At 43.6% G+C, this 18,064-nt stretch overlaps 1 protein-coding gene across 4 annotated transcripts in view; it reads right to left on the bottom strand.

The window, feature by feature from the left end:
• The window catches only part of ABCC9 (ATP binding cassette subfamily C member 9), a 915,119-nt gene that overhangs the window by 524,675 nt on the left and 372,380 nt on the right, over positions 1–18,064 (bottom strand). For all 4 annotated transcript variants that reach the window (XM_086920457.1, XM_086920444.1, XM_086920437.1 and 1 more), the window contains one exon: positions 3,895–3,991. In XM_086920457.1, the coding sequence (XP_086776583.1) occupies positions 3,895–3,991 (97 nt within the window). The remainder of the gene's footprint in view (positions 1–3,894; positions 3,992–18,064) is intronic.

Raw genomic sequence — 18,064 nt, 5'->3', positions numbered from 1 at the left:
AATAACAAAAGTAAAATGAACCAATGAAAAGTTTTATTAACAAGTCACATGACCTGTTATGCTTACGTTACGCGCTGCGCCGCGCTCTGGATCGTTTCCGGGAAGCTGCGCCTTGCGCACCGGAGCACTTCCGGGTGCGCTAACGCGGCGTGTCATATGACGCATTACGCGACAACGCAGGTCCAGAATATAGTCAAAATGTCTCCACCAACCAGCGGTCGGAACGCAACCCCTTTCAGCAGTCCAAAAAGTTCTGTTAAATGACAAGAGAAGGGACAGGCAACAAGAACCATCAGTCAAAGAGGGGAGGGCAAGCTCTTCTCTACCGGGTCACGTTGGGGCTCCACCGGAACTGATCGAATTGGTAGTCTACAGTGTTTCTGGATGTTTCAGACTGAAGCTGGCGTCAACATGAGAGCACCACCATCTCGTTGCTACGTTGTGGCCATTCCGCGAGCAATCATGGCAGTCGCTCCCCACCGGAAGTCTACGGGAGTCGGGGGTCCCGGTGACTGTTGTAGAATCTTCAAGGCTGAGGGGACTCTTTTGGGAATGGGGCCCATGCCCTAGCAGTCAAGCGTCCGAGTTCCACGGTTGCCCAGAGCCATCTTTGCAGGCCAGGCCCAAGTCTGTGGAGCCGACCGCCATTTCCTGAGCTCCGTAGCAGCCGCCTGTCACTGTACCGCAAGATTGGGTGCCATTCCGATGGATGGCGGGTGAGACATTGTAATAGCAAGAGCAGGCACAATTCAGCTGGCTGAGCGAGGCACTGTGTCGCAAGAGCGGGCGCAAGTCAGCTGGTCGAGTGAAGCGCTGGGGTGTAGCTGAGAAACCTCCACCTGGGGAGGTGGGGGAGGCTCGTTCGCGCCGCCTCTCCCTTCTACTGCACCCCACGCCGTCTCCTGGCGCAGGTATATGTGATGGTCGGACCAGGGCACCGCAGGACGTGTCTTCAGGTCAAACGGATTGTGGGACAAGGTGTGGAGCAGGCGCAATTATCTCGGGGGCCTCCGTCAAGTGGTTCAGGGAGGCACCGCATCACATTGTTTTCCAATGCAGTCAGGTCCACAAACAGCCCCCATTTACTTTGAGAATAGTGAAGCTGTAGCAGGTGCAAATAAGCTTCAGACAGTGTTACAAGCGTTGCTCGGAACCCTTAACAATGGCACCCAACATCCAGGACTTATGCCATTTGTGCAAGGCAGTGACATCGAAGCATCTCAGGGACCAAGCAACATACCATATCCAGAGTCCTTCCCACAATCTCTGCCTTCCTTCTTTCCCAGTTATTGTTCTTTCACTCCCACTCCAGGCTTTTAGTCTGTGGATGGAAAACCATGAACCTACACTCACCTATGAAAATCTTACTATTGATGGTTTATTTTGAGTCCCAAATACAAAGGCTTGTTTGGATCGATGTTGCAGCAGACTGCCATGTAAATAGTTATTTAATAAAACGTTTTAGCCTGTTACTTTGCTGGTGTGTTGTATATATTTATAATATTTGCATAGTGTTTGTTGTTATTTTGGGTGGGGTGGGCGGCGGAGCCGAGCTGTTTTGCAGCCATCATGGTGTCGAGCTCAGTTCCTCTCACTAGTTTCGTATTTGTCATGAGGGGTTGTTCATAATGTTTCTATTTTAGCGAGGTCAAAAAGAGATCCCATTAGTGGCCTACTGATTTTGCTTGATTCCTTTTGTTTTTTTAACGATTTTTCACTATCTGCAAAGACTAAACAGAGTATTGCGACTCTGTGCTTGTTTGTAGATAGAGAATGAACCAAAGAGAACCAATTCCAAAACAATAAATGCTAGGATAACAATCAATCAAATGGAGAGGGGAAGCAGGCACGACGGATTACAACGGGGGCAAAGGCCTGTGTTACCTACCCTTCACTATCTGCAAAGAGAGAATACTCCTAAAAGAAAAGAGGAGGGGGGGAAAGGGGGGGGCAGCGTTCAAAGCACATCAGCGTGCATAAATACGAAAATGTGTTTACCTACCACGTACTTGACATTTTACAGCTTTTGATATTTGCTATTAAAAAACCATTGAAATTCACTGAAAAAACCATAGGTTATAGACCATATATAGTTAGGAATTAGCATTTACAAAACCTTGAAAATTCACTGAAAAAACCATAGGTTATAGACCATATATAGTTAGGGATTAGCATTTACAAAACCTTAATTTACTCGCACAAAACCATTGAAATTCGCATATATAGCACTAACTATATATCGCGCACCCGCAATCCACTGCTGATCATGTCACATATTACATCATTCATGACATGGTCAGTGACATCACTGATGACATCACTGATGACATCTCAAATGACATCACTGATGACATCACTGATGACATCTCAAATGACATCACTGATGACATCTCATTTGACATTACTGATCACATCATTGATGACATCATTCATGTGATAATACGATGAACCTCTTCAGACTCTAATATAACCTTAGATACACTCAGTGTAAACAGACACTCACAGACTGTCACTCATCCATGGAGTTACTCACACACCTAGTTAGTCATGCAAAGAATCAATCACACCTCCATTTCCTCAACTATACAGTTATACACACCTTACTTATTCAAACCTATACTAACACATATTTACTCTCTTATACAATCCCTGATACAAGTTCACAATGATCCATACAGCCACTCACACATTCACAGGCTCTTATGCACAGATTTTTATATATGTCAACTCTCACATGTACTGTGTTTTACATATGTACTTACTTTGACATGTAGCACTGAGATATCCATTCACTCCCCAATGCACTCATGCACACAGTCAACTGCCCATACAGCTGTTTCCACATGCACTTTTGAACCCAAACATCTAGTGAATCAACTGCTCACACATCTATGCACAGAGTCATACACCTCCCAGCCACCCACACACATACTCAGTCTCTCTTACAAATACTTGGGCAACCAATCAATAACCCATATAGTTACTCATATAGCTACTGATCAACACATGCAGCAGTTTACAGAACAACAGACATAATGATGCACAAATTAAGACAGTTTAGTCACTAACCCATGCACTCAGTGAGACACATTTAATCACTCTCTCATACAGTCAGTCATGCACCTACTAAATCCTCCATCCAGACACTTATACATCCACTCATTCTTCAAAATGTAAGACATATTTTAACTTTACAGAAACATACAGTCACTGGATGATGTCATCAGTGATGTCACTGACCATGTCATGAATGATGTAATATGTGACATGATCAGCAGTGGATTGCGGGTGCGCGATATATAGTTAGTGCAACTAACTATATATGCGAATTTCAATGGTTTTGTGCGAGTACATTAAGGTTTTGTAAATGCTAATCCCTAACTATATATGGTCTATAACCTATGGTTTTTTCAGTGAATATATATATATATATATATATATATATATATATATATATATATATATATATATATATATATATATATATATATATATATATATATATATATATATATATATATATATATATATATATATATATATATATATATATATGTATCTATATATATATATATGTATATATATATATATATATCTATATATATATATATATATAGATATATATATATATATATACATATATATATATATCTATATATATATATATATATAGATATATAGATATATATATATATATGTACATATAATCAGACTAACAACATGAATACAAAAAAATAACAGTGCTGTAGCATGTAAGACTTCAGTGGTTGACGCAGTTTCCTTTCAGTGTTGTTACTTTTCTTTTATACAATTGTTCCCTGCCATTTAATATGTTTTCTGGAATTATATAGGATGTTTACATGTATTCAACAATGAAATAGTCTAAATCACTACCTTCATCCTCATCCTCCATTTGTGCTTTTGCTTCCCTGGAATACATTGCTCTACGAAGAGTTTTTCTTTCCATGGCTGTTTGGTCAGCTTCTGTATCCTGTAAAACAACAGTGAACATTGTTTTCATTGCTTCCACTTAATTTGAAAATGAAAATGACAATGATATTTACTATTGCCTTTACACTGGAAGAACATCTACAAACTAATAAGATATGAAGAAGTTTCCATTGGTAGTAGCCCTTTTTCACTGTCATAGAGTTTATTAAAACATCAATGTACATGTTACAGTCAAAGTGTGAAATCCTGCATTCTATAGAATGCCTAGGCAATGTATAGAAAGCCTGAAAATCGAACGTCAAAGTATGAAATGATTGATATTTTATACATTGCCTAGGCATTGTATACTTTGCCGGATTGTCTGCCGGCAAAGTATATAATCCGCCCAATCCCACCATTTTATTCCCGCCCGGCAATGTGTTAAATCCGGCATTCTATAGAATGCTTAGGTAATGTATAGAATGCCTGAAAATCGAACGTCAAAGTATGAAATGATTGATATTTTATACATTGCCTAGGCAACCTTGACATACTCCTGAGGCGGAAGCCGGGAGATCACCCTTTTAAAATTGTATTTCTTGTGTCACCATTTCTTGAATACTTGTTTTTAATTTGCACCTACCTGCCTGTCTCCACCAGAACGGGCTATCGAAACGCCTAAAACAGCGATCTTCGCTGCAACAAACAAATTGAAAAGCAAATTTCCCTGCCGCCATTGACAGCGAGGAATAGAGGCCACGCCTACCCTAGGCCACGCCCACACGCCCAACTCAGTATAAAACGCTGCTGACAGCGCCACGATAACAGAACCTTGACATACTCCTGAGGCGGAAGCCGGGAGATCACCCTTTTAAAATTGTATTTCTTGTGTCACCATTTCTTGAATACTTGTTTTTAATTTGCACCTACCTGCCTGGCTCCACCAGAACGGGCTATCGAAACGCCTAAAACAGCGATCTTCGCTGCAACAAACAAATTGAAAAGCAAATTTCCCTGCCGCCATTGACAGCGAGGAATAGAGGCCACGCCTACCCTAGGCCACACCCACACGCCCCTTTTCTCTCCCTCAAAAGATGTGCAATCACCTGGCGCGCAGCGGACGGGCGCAGCGGGCGCGCCGTCAGCGCGCCGAAGGCGCGCCAAAGGCAAGCCCGTCTGGGCCCTTACGGGCCCAGACGGCCCTAGGCCCAGCCACTATGCCCAATTTGCAAAAGCGCATCTCCTACACCCGAGACTCACTGCTTGCCTGGAACCCAAAAAAACATCCCCAGTGCACTTACGTCCTCAAATAAGACGCCTCCTATGTAGGATGCATCCTCTGCAATAAATCTGAGGAAACGGAACGCCACCAAGGACTTCGGCTTGGGCTTCTGAATTGCAGATCCTTAGTTAAACATGCCCACGAAATTAACATCCTCGTCCAGGATCTAATGTTAGACTTACTGTTTCTGACTGAAACATGGCTGACCCCGCATAGTGATTTCGACGTGGCCAATGCAACACCCCCCGGCTACCAAATCTGTTGCCTTAATAGACCGGTCGGTAGAAGTGGCGGTCTTGCCATACTCTACAAAGACCATCTTAAATGTAGAATTGAACGTGGAACCGTTAAAGACTGAAAGAACTGCTACTTCACCATCCAGATCTCACCATCTACCTCCCTTTCGGGACTGTTAGTGTACCGGCCACCAGGCTCCCTAGGCGAATTCACCAGTACTCTAATGGACCACATCTCACTCAAGACTATCTCAGTCTCTAACTTTCTCCTACTAGGGGACCTTAACTTGCACTTCCTGGACCCCGAGGACAATGCCGCAGCCAACTTGCTTGCTGATCTCTCCACAGCCGATCTCCATCTGCAAAATTCCAAAGCCACCCACGAGAAAGGTCAACTCCTGGACCCTATCTTCACCAACATTAAGAACCTAAACGCTCAGGACCCCACTCCCCTACCTTGGACAGACCATATGCTGATCCCTATGCACTGGTCACTCAAAACGACACCAGCGCTCAAACAAAAAACAAGGATACTAGCCAGACGTTGGCACAAGCTAGTACCAGAGGAATGGGAAGCCAAGTTACGTGAAACCATCGCCCCTCTGTCCACAGACCCAAACACCGCGGACAGAGAATTCACCGATTGGCTAGTCCGACCCTTAGATAGCTTCATCCCACTGACCAGCACTCTAAAACATGTAAAAAGAATCAACCCCGCTCCCTGGTACACACCCGCCCTCACTGCCCTCAAAAAAGAATGCAAAAAGTTAGAACGCACCTGGAGGAAAAACAAGTCAATAGCAGAGAAAAGTGCTTATCAATCCTCCATGAAGGCATATAAACGAGCCTTACATGACGCCAAAAGGACCTACTACGAGGACAAAATAAAAGGCTCCTCTTGCTCAGCCAAGGAGACCTTCTCCATCCTCAAAGAACTCCTCCATGTCCATGACCCCCCGCAGAAACCCATGGACCCCAAAGCAGCGGAGGAAAAATGCGTCAAGCTGCCCACCTTCTTTGACGAAAAAATCAAAAAAATCCTCACTTCCCTCCCTGCCGCCAACTCAGACCCCATAGAGAGAGCTAAGGACCAGCTGCCCCCACCCGACAAACCCTCTCTAGAATCGTTTGGCCCAGTTACAGAAGAGGAAGTAAGGGCCATACTTACATCAACCAAGAGTGGAGCCCCCAGCGACCCAGTCCCCATACGATTCGCTAAAAACATCTCGCAGACCATAGTCCCCCAATTGACAGCCCTCATTAACATCTCGCTGGAGCATGGAGAGGTCCCCTCAAACTGGAAGGAGGCTGTCGTCAAAGCGCTTCTTAAAAAACCGTCTTTAGACCCGGCAGACCTTTCCAACTATAGACCTATCTCACTTCTCCCCTGGATAGGTAAAGTCGCCGAAAAATTGGCGAACAAAAAACTGTCACTCTTCCTGGAGTCAAACCATCTCCTCAATGACTCACAGACAGGCTTTAGACCAGGTCAGGGCACGGACACTGCTCTCCTCGCAGCAGTAAAAAAAACGAGGGAAATCATCGATACAGGAGGATCGGTGGCAGTGGTCCTCCTAGACCTGAGCGCGGCCTTTGACACGGTTAGTCACCAGGTCTTAATCCAACGTCTCGATAATATAGGGGTTAAAGACAGAGCATTGAAATGGCTCGCGTCCTTTCTTGCCCGACGCTCCTACCAAGTCTGGGAAGGTGAAAGCCGCTCCCCCTCCATCCCCCTCCGGTGTGGCCTGCCACAGGGCTCATCCTTGAGCCCCACGTTGTTTAACGTGTACATGGCCCCACTGGAGGAACTGGTCTCACCCTTCGGAGTCACTATCGTCAGCTACGCTGACGATACACAACTGGTGGTGACACTTTCCCACCCCAAGCTAGAGCCCTCCAATCTCCACGACTGCCTCTCCAACGTACATCAGTGGATGAGTAGCTCTGCCTTGAAATTAAACGGCTCCAAAACGGAGATCCTGCTCCTAGGACATAAAACCACGAACCTCCCCTCTAACATCTGGCCCGCCTGCATGGGTGAACCCCCCACCCCTAAGACGGAGGTCAAGAGTCTCGGAGTGTGGCTGGAGACCGACCTCACCTTCAGGACACAGGCAAGAAAGACGGCTGGCATATGCTACGGACTACTTAAATCTTGCAGGAAGGTAATCCCACTGCTGCCTTTCCAGTCGCGTCTCATGCTGATCCAAGGCCTAATTTTATCCAGGCTAGATTATAGCAATGCCATTTACCTGGGCTCTCCAGAATCCACTCTCCAAACTCTGCAAAAAGCCCAAAACGCCGCAGCCCGACTCCTAATGAACACCCCGGCTACATCATCTGCCAAGCCCGCACTTGGGAAGCTGCACTGGCTCCCTATCAGGGAAAGGGTCACTTTTAAGGCCCTCTGTCTTGCCCACAAGGTACTCCACAACACCGGCCCCCCTATACTAAACAACTGGATCACCCCCTATAGACCCACGAGAGCTCTCCGCTCGGAGCATGGAAACTTCATCAAGATCCCCAAGGTGAAGAAGGCCCGGATAGGGAGCCGCCGCTTCTCGGTCAACACAGGAAAAAAATGGATTGCACTCCCGCTGAGCCTTAGAGCAGAACCAAACCTCCTTCGGTTCAGGAAAGCCCTCAAAACCCTACTCTTCCCCTAAACTGTCTCTTTTCTGACCATTCGCCTTGCGAGTAAAAGGTTCAGCGCTGGGATACCCACTGGGTGACTACGCGCTCTATAAAATCATTAAAAAAAAAATAAAAAAAATTGTATACTTTGCCGGATCGTCTGCCGGAAAAGTATATAACACACCTAATTCAGCCTTTCTTAGTGTAACAAGTACTTCAATCTCAGTTCTGCGTTCATTGTTTTCCGGTAGGAATATCCTGTGCTTCATTTCGTAGTTTTATTCTTTCAGTTTCAAATGCGTATTAATTAATAAAGGCTTCTCATCTCGTGCCCTTTTAACACTTTGCATAAATGGTACTGGTCATTCTGTATAATGCCTAGGATTGTATAGAATGCCTAGGGAAAGTATGTAACATTTTCACAAAAACCGTATATTTCCTAGTTTGCCTCTAAACCATCAGGCATTCTATACATTACCTAGGCATTCTATTCAATACCGGGACTTCACACTTTGCCGAATGCCTAGGAATCTCATCTTGTGGCCTTTTAACACTTTGCGTAAATGGTACTGGTCATTCTGTATAATGCCTAGGAATTGTATAGAATGCCTAGGAAAAGTATGTAACAAAGAAAAATGCCTGAACTGATGCAACAAGTTAAATGTAAATTTTACTCAAAAAGGAAGAAATATCATTTCAACCCGAGAAATTGCCAGTAAATAGCGGTTTATTCATTCAATTTTTGAGGTTATTTTTACAAAAGATTTTTACATTTTATATACAATCAAAAGCTACACCATTATTCAATGTGACAATATTCATTCATACTTATCAGACATATCACATTCGTTCAAAATCCAAACATCCATTCATACAAAAATCTGACAATTCCTACACTTGCGGAAGTGACAGAGGGGGGAATCAGTGAAAGGAGGGGGAAGGTAGACAAAGGTTGCTCAAACGATCAACGTGTAAGGTGTGGTGTAATCCACGAATGTACACCTGGAATTTAATCACAATCGGCTTAATTGATAGAAAGCAATATGTACAAAACAATCAAACAAAGTATTTATCAAAACTTGAGTTTAGTAGGAGCAACACTTTGTGCAAAGGCCTACGCGTTTCGAGTCCCAGACAGAATTTTGGAAGGGGGGACTCTCATCAGGGCCAATGGAATATCCAACTGGTCTACGAGGCCACTTGGAGGGGGTAGAGGAGCAAAAAGTCACTGTTATTGAAGAGCGACGGCTGGGGACTATATCTTTAGACAGGCACTTGAGGAAAAGTCACACTCGCTGGTTTTTTTAGTCCTGGGAATCCGGTGAGAATCTACGGATACAAGGAAGCCAGGGAGGGGAGTTCCGCACGTTGTATCATCTGCACGGGAGCAGAAGCCTCATTCAATTAAACAATGTGGCGAGTGGACTGGAGTTTAAAAGGTCGTCCATACAGGTAACTCCTAATGGAACCTAATCGCCGGTGCGCCAGCAATGCGTGAAGGAGCAGTGCCCCGCAGACACCAACACAGTACACCGGCGATTAGGTTCCATTAGGAGTTACCTGTATGGACGACGTTTTAAACTCCAGTCCACTCGCCACGTTGTTTAATTGAATGAGGCGTCTGCTACCGTGCAGATGATACAACGTGCGGAACTCCCCTCCCTGGCTTCCTTGTATCCGTAGATTCTCACCGGATTCCCAAGACTAAAAAAGCCAGCGAGTGTGACTTTTCCTCAAGTGCCTATCTAAAGATATAGTCCCCAGCCGTCGTTCTTCAATAACAGTGACTTTTTGCTCCTCTACCCCCTCCAAGTGGCCTCGTAGACCAGTTGGATATTCCATTGGCCCTGATGAGAGTCCCCCCTTCCAAAATTCTGTCTGGGACTCGAAACACGTAGGCCTTTGCACAAAGTGTTGCTCCTACTAAACTCAAGTTTTGATAAATACTTTGTTTGATTGTTTTGTACATATTGCTTTCTATCAATTAAGCCGATTGTGATTAAATTCCAAGTGTACATTCGTGGATTACACCACACCTTACACGTTGATCGTTTGAGCAACCTTTGTCTACCTTCCCCCTCCTTTCACTGATTCCCCCCTCTGTCACGTCCGCAAGTGTAGGAATTGTCAGATTTTTGTATGAATGGATGTTTGGATTTTGAACGAATGTGATATGTCTGATAAGTATGAATGAATATTGTCACATTGAATAATGGTGTAGCTTTTGATTGTATATAAAATGTAAAAATCTTTTGTAAAAATAACCTCAAAAATTGAATGAATAAACCGCTATTTACTGGCAATTTCTCGGGTTGAAATGATATTTCTTCCTTTTTGAGTAAAATTTACATTTAACTTGTTGCATCAGTTCAGGCATTTTTCTTTGTTATATAGTTATAGGTGCTCAGCCTAACTGATTAGAGCCAACTCGTCTTTGCTAATATAGGAAAAGTGTGTAACATTTTCACAAAAAACGTATATTTCATAGTTTGCCGAAAACCATCAGGCATTCAATACATTACCTAGGCATTCTATACAATACCGGGATTTCACACTTTGCTGGAACATATATATTGCAGTATAGAGCAAATAGCTTTGTCAGACAATAAGGTGCTGCATCTTCTACCACTAGGGTTAAGTCTATGTTTTGGTACAAAACGTTCTACGGTTCATAGCAATTATTATTATAATGAAATAAAAAAACATTTTGGACTTATATTAATTGACCCAAATTAACTTTTGCAAAATAAAGGGAGACTTTTGCTGTTCTGCTACGTGTTTGGCACACCAGGTGAAAAGGGCATCAAATGCATTGTCAAATTTCAAAATGTCAATAAGCGCATTATAGAATGAAGCTCTAAAAGGAGGAATACACAAAAATATGGGATTTGAACTGTAATAAGTTGCATAAGTGCTTTCATTCTTTTGGCTCCATACTAGATGAACAGTGACTCAAAATAGTTTATGTTGGATATAGAATGCACATTGTTGCAGTCACAGACCAAAGCAAATAACTTGATAATGCATATTGCATTTACTGGGAATAATGATGTCAATACACTGTGGTAACGGGCAACGGGTTAACATGTGTCTGCATATTCTACCCACAATCTAACAATGCTAAGGAATTAGAATCATGGATGGGGTTGTTTTCCAAAGCGTTGTTGAACATTTGTAGATAGTTGGATAAAAACTGTAGTTGCCAGTTGAAAGGTTTAAAGATACTGTAGAATAAACAGCACGATTTAAACAAAAGTGCTATGCTCTATTTTTAAAAATGTTACCACTGATTTCTTAGCTATTTCTTGCATCGTTCACAATTCTAGTTAATACTGTTTTCTTTGATTTTACAATTTGCAAATCTAAAAAAGTGTTTTCAGGATATTTGTAGGATGCTCCTACTTAGCATTTACATTGGCCTGTGTATCTTTGTGTCTTTAGTTAATCCATTTTGACCTTCTTGTGAATGCATGTTTTAGGGTCCATAACAGCCTTCCACATGTAAGATGTTGCTGTACATTAACTGCAACTATATGGGGAAAGACAACAGGCAGTGCTTAAATTAGTCTCAGCCTCTGGTGATTACTCATCCCAGCCCATCATTATTTTGTACACCCTGCCATCTCAGTTTGGACCCAGCCATATGTAATTCAGTTTGGATCCTGCTCCAATAGGAACAGTACAGCCTGAACTGCAATGAATTGGAACAATAGCAACCCAAGGGCGAGTGGCACAGTGAGGGCCTAATTTGTGTTATATTGTTTTGAATTTGTGGGCTTGAGGCACAGCTCATACCAAGCCAGAGGCATTTCTCTTGCATAGTTAAGGAACTGATTCCCTACAGTGGTGCTGAAGGCACATGCAAACCCCACACAGCACCGCTTAAGGCACAGACATTTTCGTTTGACTTTTGTATGCTTCACAGCATTGCTATAAACAAATGACCACAGATCCTGCATGATCATTGATTATCCATACCGCACCACCATCACAAATACTGCAGTCAAGCAACTGCCACAACACTAACACCGTGGAACAGACATTGAGCATAGGAGAGCATCACTAGCCTGGTAATGAGTTGCTGGGATGAAAAAGGAAGGATGGCACAGGAACTTATAAGAGCATATGTGGTGTTGTGAAGCATATGGGAGTTCATGGGAGGATTCTGACCACTGCCATGGATGCCAACATACTTGTTTTCTTCAAAATACTGTCAGAACTACTAGCACCTTAGTTAGCCCACTCATAGAAGAGATGTGTCAAAAGGACGGATGCAGTATCCAAGGTTAGATTCTGATCTATAGGAGCATCCTCAGTGGAGGTTTAGATGGCTAAATGTGAGGTAAAGTCAATACCATCTGTGCACAGTTTGCGTTTATGTATGTGTGTGCATGTATGTGTGTTTCTGTTTGTGTATTTAGAGTCAATATTTTCTTCTCTAGTATGCACTGTGACATGTTCAATACTGCCCTGGATCTTCTTTTGACATTTCACCATCAATATGTCGAATTGCACATGTATGTAACTGGCTTGTGACTGCACTCTTCATCCTGGACTTATGTGACATCATTTCCTGCATGACACGTGAGAATCAGTCTGTTCCCTTTAAGAAAAGAACCTGTGCATGAATAAATGTATTCACTCACAAATAAGCATGGGTGACCTTATGTAACACTATGCACTGCTCCCAGAATGATTGTGTAATTGTATTGTGAAATATGGACTTCCTCATGCTCTTAGAAATGGGTGTTATCTAGAGTGAACTGATGAGAATGCCTTCAGTTCTAAGACAAATCATTTGTTGTCTCTAGTTCTGCATAAGACACACAGGGGCTTATGTACAAGAAAGTGACTCAGTGCTGCACGGCAAGCCAGTTGGCTGTGCCGCTCTGTCACTTTCAAAGCACAGGGATGTTACATATTTACGATATGTTGCATCTCTGTGCTTTCCCCTGTGCTGGTGCACAATTGTCTGCCATGTACCAATGGAGGCATCCTTATACCATGGTGCAAGGGTGTCAGCGTTTCATGGAAGATTGTTTTTGTTGAGGAAGGAACACTTTCTTGCACAAAAACAATCACAAGAGGTGATTTCCTCTTTCAATGTGTGCTGCAGCGTGCATAGAAAGATGCAAAACCAAGGAGAATTGAAAGCATTTCTCCTTGCTGCATCTCCCTAGGCCTGCATTCTGATGGATTACCAGGTTTACAAAAGGTTGTTAACCTGGGAATGAGGCAGAACACCCACAGCAAAACCCATTGCACTCCCTTTTCACGCAAAGTGCTTTGTGAACAGGGACCATATTTACAAGGACATGAAAAGCCGCCCAGGGTGGCTTCATGTGTCCTTGTAAATATGTGGCAGCAAAATGTGCCGCCAGTGCAGCACTAATAGTGACATACCGGCGGTGTAAGGGGCTTGTAAATAAGCCCCACAGTATCTCATATCTTAAATGTCATTAAGATGGTGGAGGGGACAACACCCGGTACACAAAATGAGAGGCAGTTTTCAGATGTACCCGTCCGACATCACACACCCTCGTTTCGACATGTGATGTACGCTTTCACACTAAATCGTGGATACACATGATTCGGATACTATTAGACTACCACATTTTAAAACCGTCAAACCTTGAAGTGTCTCACTTAACGACTCACCATTGTTTATTTAATAGGATACCCGTTGCTAGAAGTTGGTTATAACCCAACGTTTTTCACCAGTCCAGGGCCCTGTCGGGTCGGAATTATCAACGACAGAGTGACTTTTCTACGTCAATCTACTTTAGTACAGCCCTGAAGAGTCGCGGGAAGATTGTCCCATACGCGACGAAACACGTGTCGGCTGGTTCCCGTGTTAAGAACATAAAAGATACTGTACACCAACGCCTGAATCTTGAATATAATTATTGTTGTTTTTTTATCACAGGCTTTGTCTCCTCTGCCTCATATGTCGACACTGACATTACTGTTTATACAATATTAGAGTGTGCATGGGTATTTTGTTGTTTAACGTACGCAGTGTAAGCCTAAGCTGGCACTTCACTGAGGGGTTATAGGGCTCATCCCCTCACCCTTTCTGCACCTCAATCCCACAGAGAATTATTAAAGAAGATTGCGTCAACGCCTAGCATTGCGCCCTTTTCCTAGAACCTGACTAAAAACCCTTGTTCAGATCCATAGAGGGGACAATCCATGGCGGAGGGGACAATCCATACCTCAGTTTCAACAGGGGTGGCCACCCACGCAGTAGGGGTATCCACAACAGCAATTCCAACCCCCTATGGCCCCTTTTCAACCGTATCAACAAGACTTTAACAACCAGTCTCTTTTAGGGTTTGGCTCAGGAAGGACCAGAGGCAAACAGAGAAATCCACAAACGTAGGTTCACTGGGATCAACAACCTGCTTCACACATTGGCACTCCCGGCCAGATGAAGAAAAACCCACTCCAACCAGGGACGAGTGCGGATACAGACTGCTAGTTAATCTCAGCAAGAGGTCTTTAACATGCGATGAGGAACTCGTTTTGAACAGAGGACTAGGTTTTGTGGCTACTGTTGAGGGAGATGCTTTTCAGATTCAGTGTGAACTTGCTCCTCTACAGTCCGTGGATGGAGCAGGGCGGCCGAATGCGAGTCGCGTAGCGGACGCTCCAGACTCTGAGTGTCTGAGAGCAGAACCAGAGCCCGCGGAGGATACCGTGCAACATTGTAGCAGAGGCCAGCGATAAAGTAGCCCCCTGAGGGAGCAAACTGTACTCGCCATATTCCAAAAGAAACCGGCCCTCAGAGGTAAGCTGGAGGAACGTTCTCTGGATCAACCTACATTGCCAGCGCCGGGAGAGGCAGCCGGCAATAATGCATCATCAGTAACTGTAGCTATTGAAGAAGACGTGGGGGTTAGCACAGAGTCATGCAACACTGTGAATTCTCCTCCTTGTACCACTGTTACTGCTACAGTATCAAATAGCAATTCTGGAACTGTGTCTGGTCAAGAGAGGTTAGGGGGTATTGTCTCCGAATCTGGCTCATATAGGAGTTCAAATTTGATGGTTGGGGCAGGCCCATTAATCGCAGGGGAGGCTCTGCAGAGTTTACTGAGTTTACAAAACTTACAGAACAATGGGAACCCTGTAGCTGATAGGCTGAATGGTGCGGAATCTGCTGGCTCTGGTGGAAAATTGTATTCTATGTCTGATCTCTCAAATTTTTCAGAGAACGATAATGTGAGTGCGGTAGGCAATTGGGGGGATGAAATTGGATCACACCCAGAGAAGGATGGCCCTAGTTCCGAGCACTCAATGAATCAAGAGACTGATCGAAAAGTACAAGATCCGGGTAATCCTCTCTTTAAAGAGACATCGACCTCTGCAGGTCAGCTTATATGGAACCACTCACCCTCATCTCAGCTTGATCATTTAGAAACTGATGTCAGTCTTCCTCTAGAGTTGGATGGGGAAATCACACTGAATACAATATATAAGGTGATAATGGGGCACAGGGAAGAAACAAAGGTTGAAGAGCTGCGAACTCAGGGTGCAGTTCGCAAACTGCAAAACACCGTACTTCGCATTGCCAAATTATGTGCGGAAATACCAACAAGGATAATTGAGGTAGAAGATCGGATTTCTGGGGTGGAAGATCAGTTGGCTCAACAGAAGACGACGATTGTAGCCTTATAAAAAATAAAAGAAGATACTGATTGGAAACTAACTGATCTTGAAAGTCGATCTAAACAGAACAATCTCCGCATCCTGGGTGTCCCCGAAGACAAGGAGGGGAAGGATTTTAGACAATTTGTCATCAAAATGTTTAAGGAAGCCTTCCCTGATCTGAAGGGCTGAAACTGGGAGACTGAGATTATCAGAGCACATAGATATCCGTTTGTGCAGAGAGGGAGAACAGGGGGGTCTGGGTCTGTGGAAAAGCCTGGGGAAAGGCCAAGGGCAATTTTAATCTGCCTGTATAATTATCTGCTACGCAAAGCATTATATGATTTGGCTAGGCCGGACAGTCGGCGATCTGGTAAGGGGTGTGATTTTTTTGTACGCCCAGACTTTTGCCAGGCTACAGTACAACAAAGATGGAGATTACAGAAGTTGACTTCAGCATTTCAGGCCAAAGGGGGTCAGGCGTTTCTTTTAAACCCTGCCAAGTTAAAAGTGATTTATAAAGAGAAAACCCAGTACTTTGTGTCAGAAATTGCTGCACAAGAGTTTTTGAAGAAAATGTGAAGATAATGTGAAGTTAATATGCATCTTATTGTGGCTTGTAATCCATGAGGGTACAATTGCGAGGAGTGGGAAAATGGTTGGTCTCTGGTACACAGGCAATAAGCTCAAAATCACAGGGAAAACTGATGGGGATAGTGGAATTTACAGAGGTATTCGGCTCTGCTCTTTGAATGTTAGGGCCTTAATAATTGTAATAAAAGGCAGCGGGTTGCGAGTGCGCTGCAGATGCTGCAGAGCGACCTGATAGGTTTGCCGGAAACCCATTGAGCTTGGGCTAAAAGAAAACTATTGGTTGATTTGGGTTATATTATATTGGTTTGTACAAAGCAATTCATTACTTCGCGGGGAGTCTCAATTCTTGCCAAAAAACATATTCAAAGTACAGACAGGACATTGGCGGATAAACAAGGGAGGTGGGCTATTGTTGAATGTATGAAATCAGAAATGTACGGTATGCTCTATTTATGGGTTAAACTTTGACGAGGCTCTAAATTTAGATTGACTCAATGTAGAATTGGCCCTATGGGCCACTCCACTAATTATTTGTGGTGATTTAAATATACACCTTGGTCCCAACGTTTTACAGGATATCAACTATAGGTACTGTGGGAGGAAGCCAAGGGTATTTAAAACACTTCAATCTCTTCTGGGTGTTCATGGGTTGGTAGATGCGTGGGCCACTCTCAGAGGGGAGGAGCTTGGGTACACCTTCTATTCTTGTTCCCATCAGAAACTTGTAAGGTTGGACTACTTTTTAGCATCAAGTCACTTGTTGGTGGGCGCAAGAATACAGATGTATCCGCGGGTTACTTCGGACCATGGCCCGCTTGTGTTAACCCTAGCGCTTACTAGGACTGGAACAATACCGCAAGCCTTTTCTTTTGATAGGAAAATGCTGTTAGATATGAAGTTTGTAGCTCATATGAAGAAATGGATTAAGAATTTTTTTCAGATAAATCGGGATAGTGCAGGGACTGGGTGTGTTTGGGACACTTTTAAAGCTGCCTTCAGAGGGGAAGCTCTAAGCTTTGGTCTATACAAGCAAAAACAAATGCGGTTTGCACTATAGGAATTATATGCTGCTTTGACTGTGAAGAAAAGCTTATGTTGGGTATCCAAGGAGGCTTTCATATTACTGATCTTCAAACTGAAGTTGACAGGTGCAAGGCTAAAATAAATCTTCACTGGAGTAAAGAGTAAGCCAAAAAATATATGATTAAGAAACAATTGAATTACGAATACGGGGAGACCAATGGACGATGTTTTGCACAGAAAATTAGATCTCAAGAGGCAGCTCAGAGGATTAGTGCAATTGTTGATTGTAGGGGCAACCTTATAGAAACTCAGGCCGGGATACTAGAAGTGGTCCATGATTTTTATGAAACACTATATACTGGGGAACACTATGATCTGCAAATAGGGGAATCTTTGATTCAGCGTTTTTGCAATAATAACTTGGGTGGGCAAGACGCTGAGCTACTGGAGGCCCCTATTACTATCGAGGAGTTGGAAAGAGCCATAAAGGAGTTAGCAATGGGAAAGGCCGCTGGGCTGGATAAACTGCCACTTGAGATTCATAAAGCTTGGCTACGTTTAGAATAGCTCATGCAGGTGTGCCCCCCTCAACTTGGGATGAGGCCAGTATTATAGTTTTTGATAAGCCCGCTGAACAACCTGCTTCATACTGTCCAATTTCTCTTTTAAATGCTGACGGAAAGATCTACTCTAAAATTTTTGCGACCCGGTT

The sequence above is a fragment of the Lissotriton vulgaris genome, chromosome 1_1 (genome assembly GCF_964263255.1).
Source record: "Lissotriton vulgaris chromosome 1_1, aLisVul1.2, whole genome shotgun sequence".
NCBI lineage: Eukaryota > Metazoa > Chordata > Amphibia > Caudata > Salamandridae > Lissotriton > Lissotriton vulgaris.
Note: the sequence above shows the minus strand (reverse complement) of the source record. Positions and strands in the feature narration are given on the sequence as shown.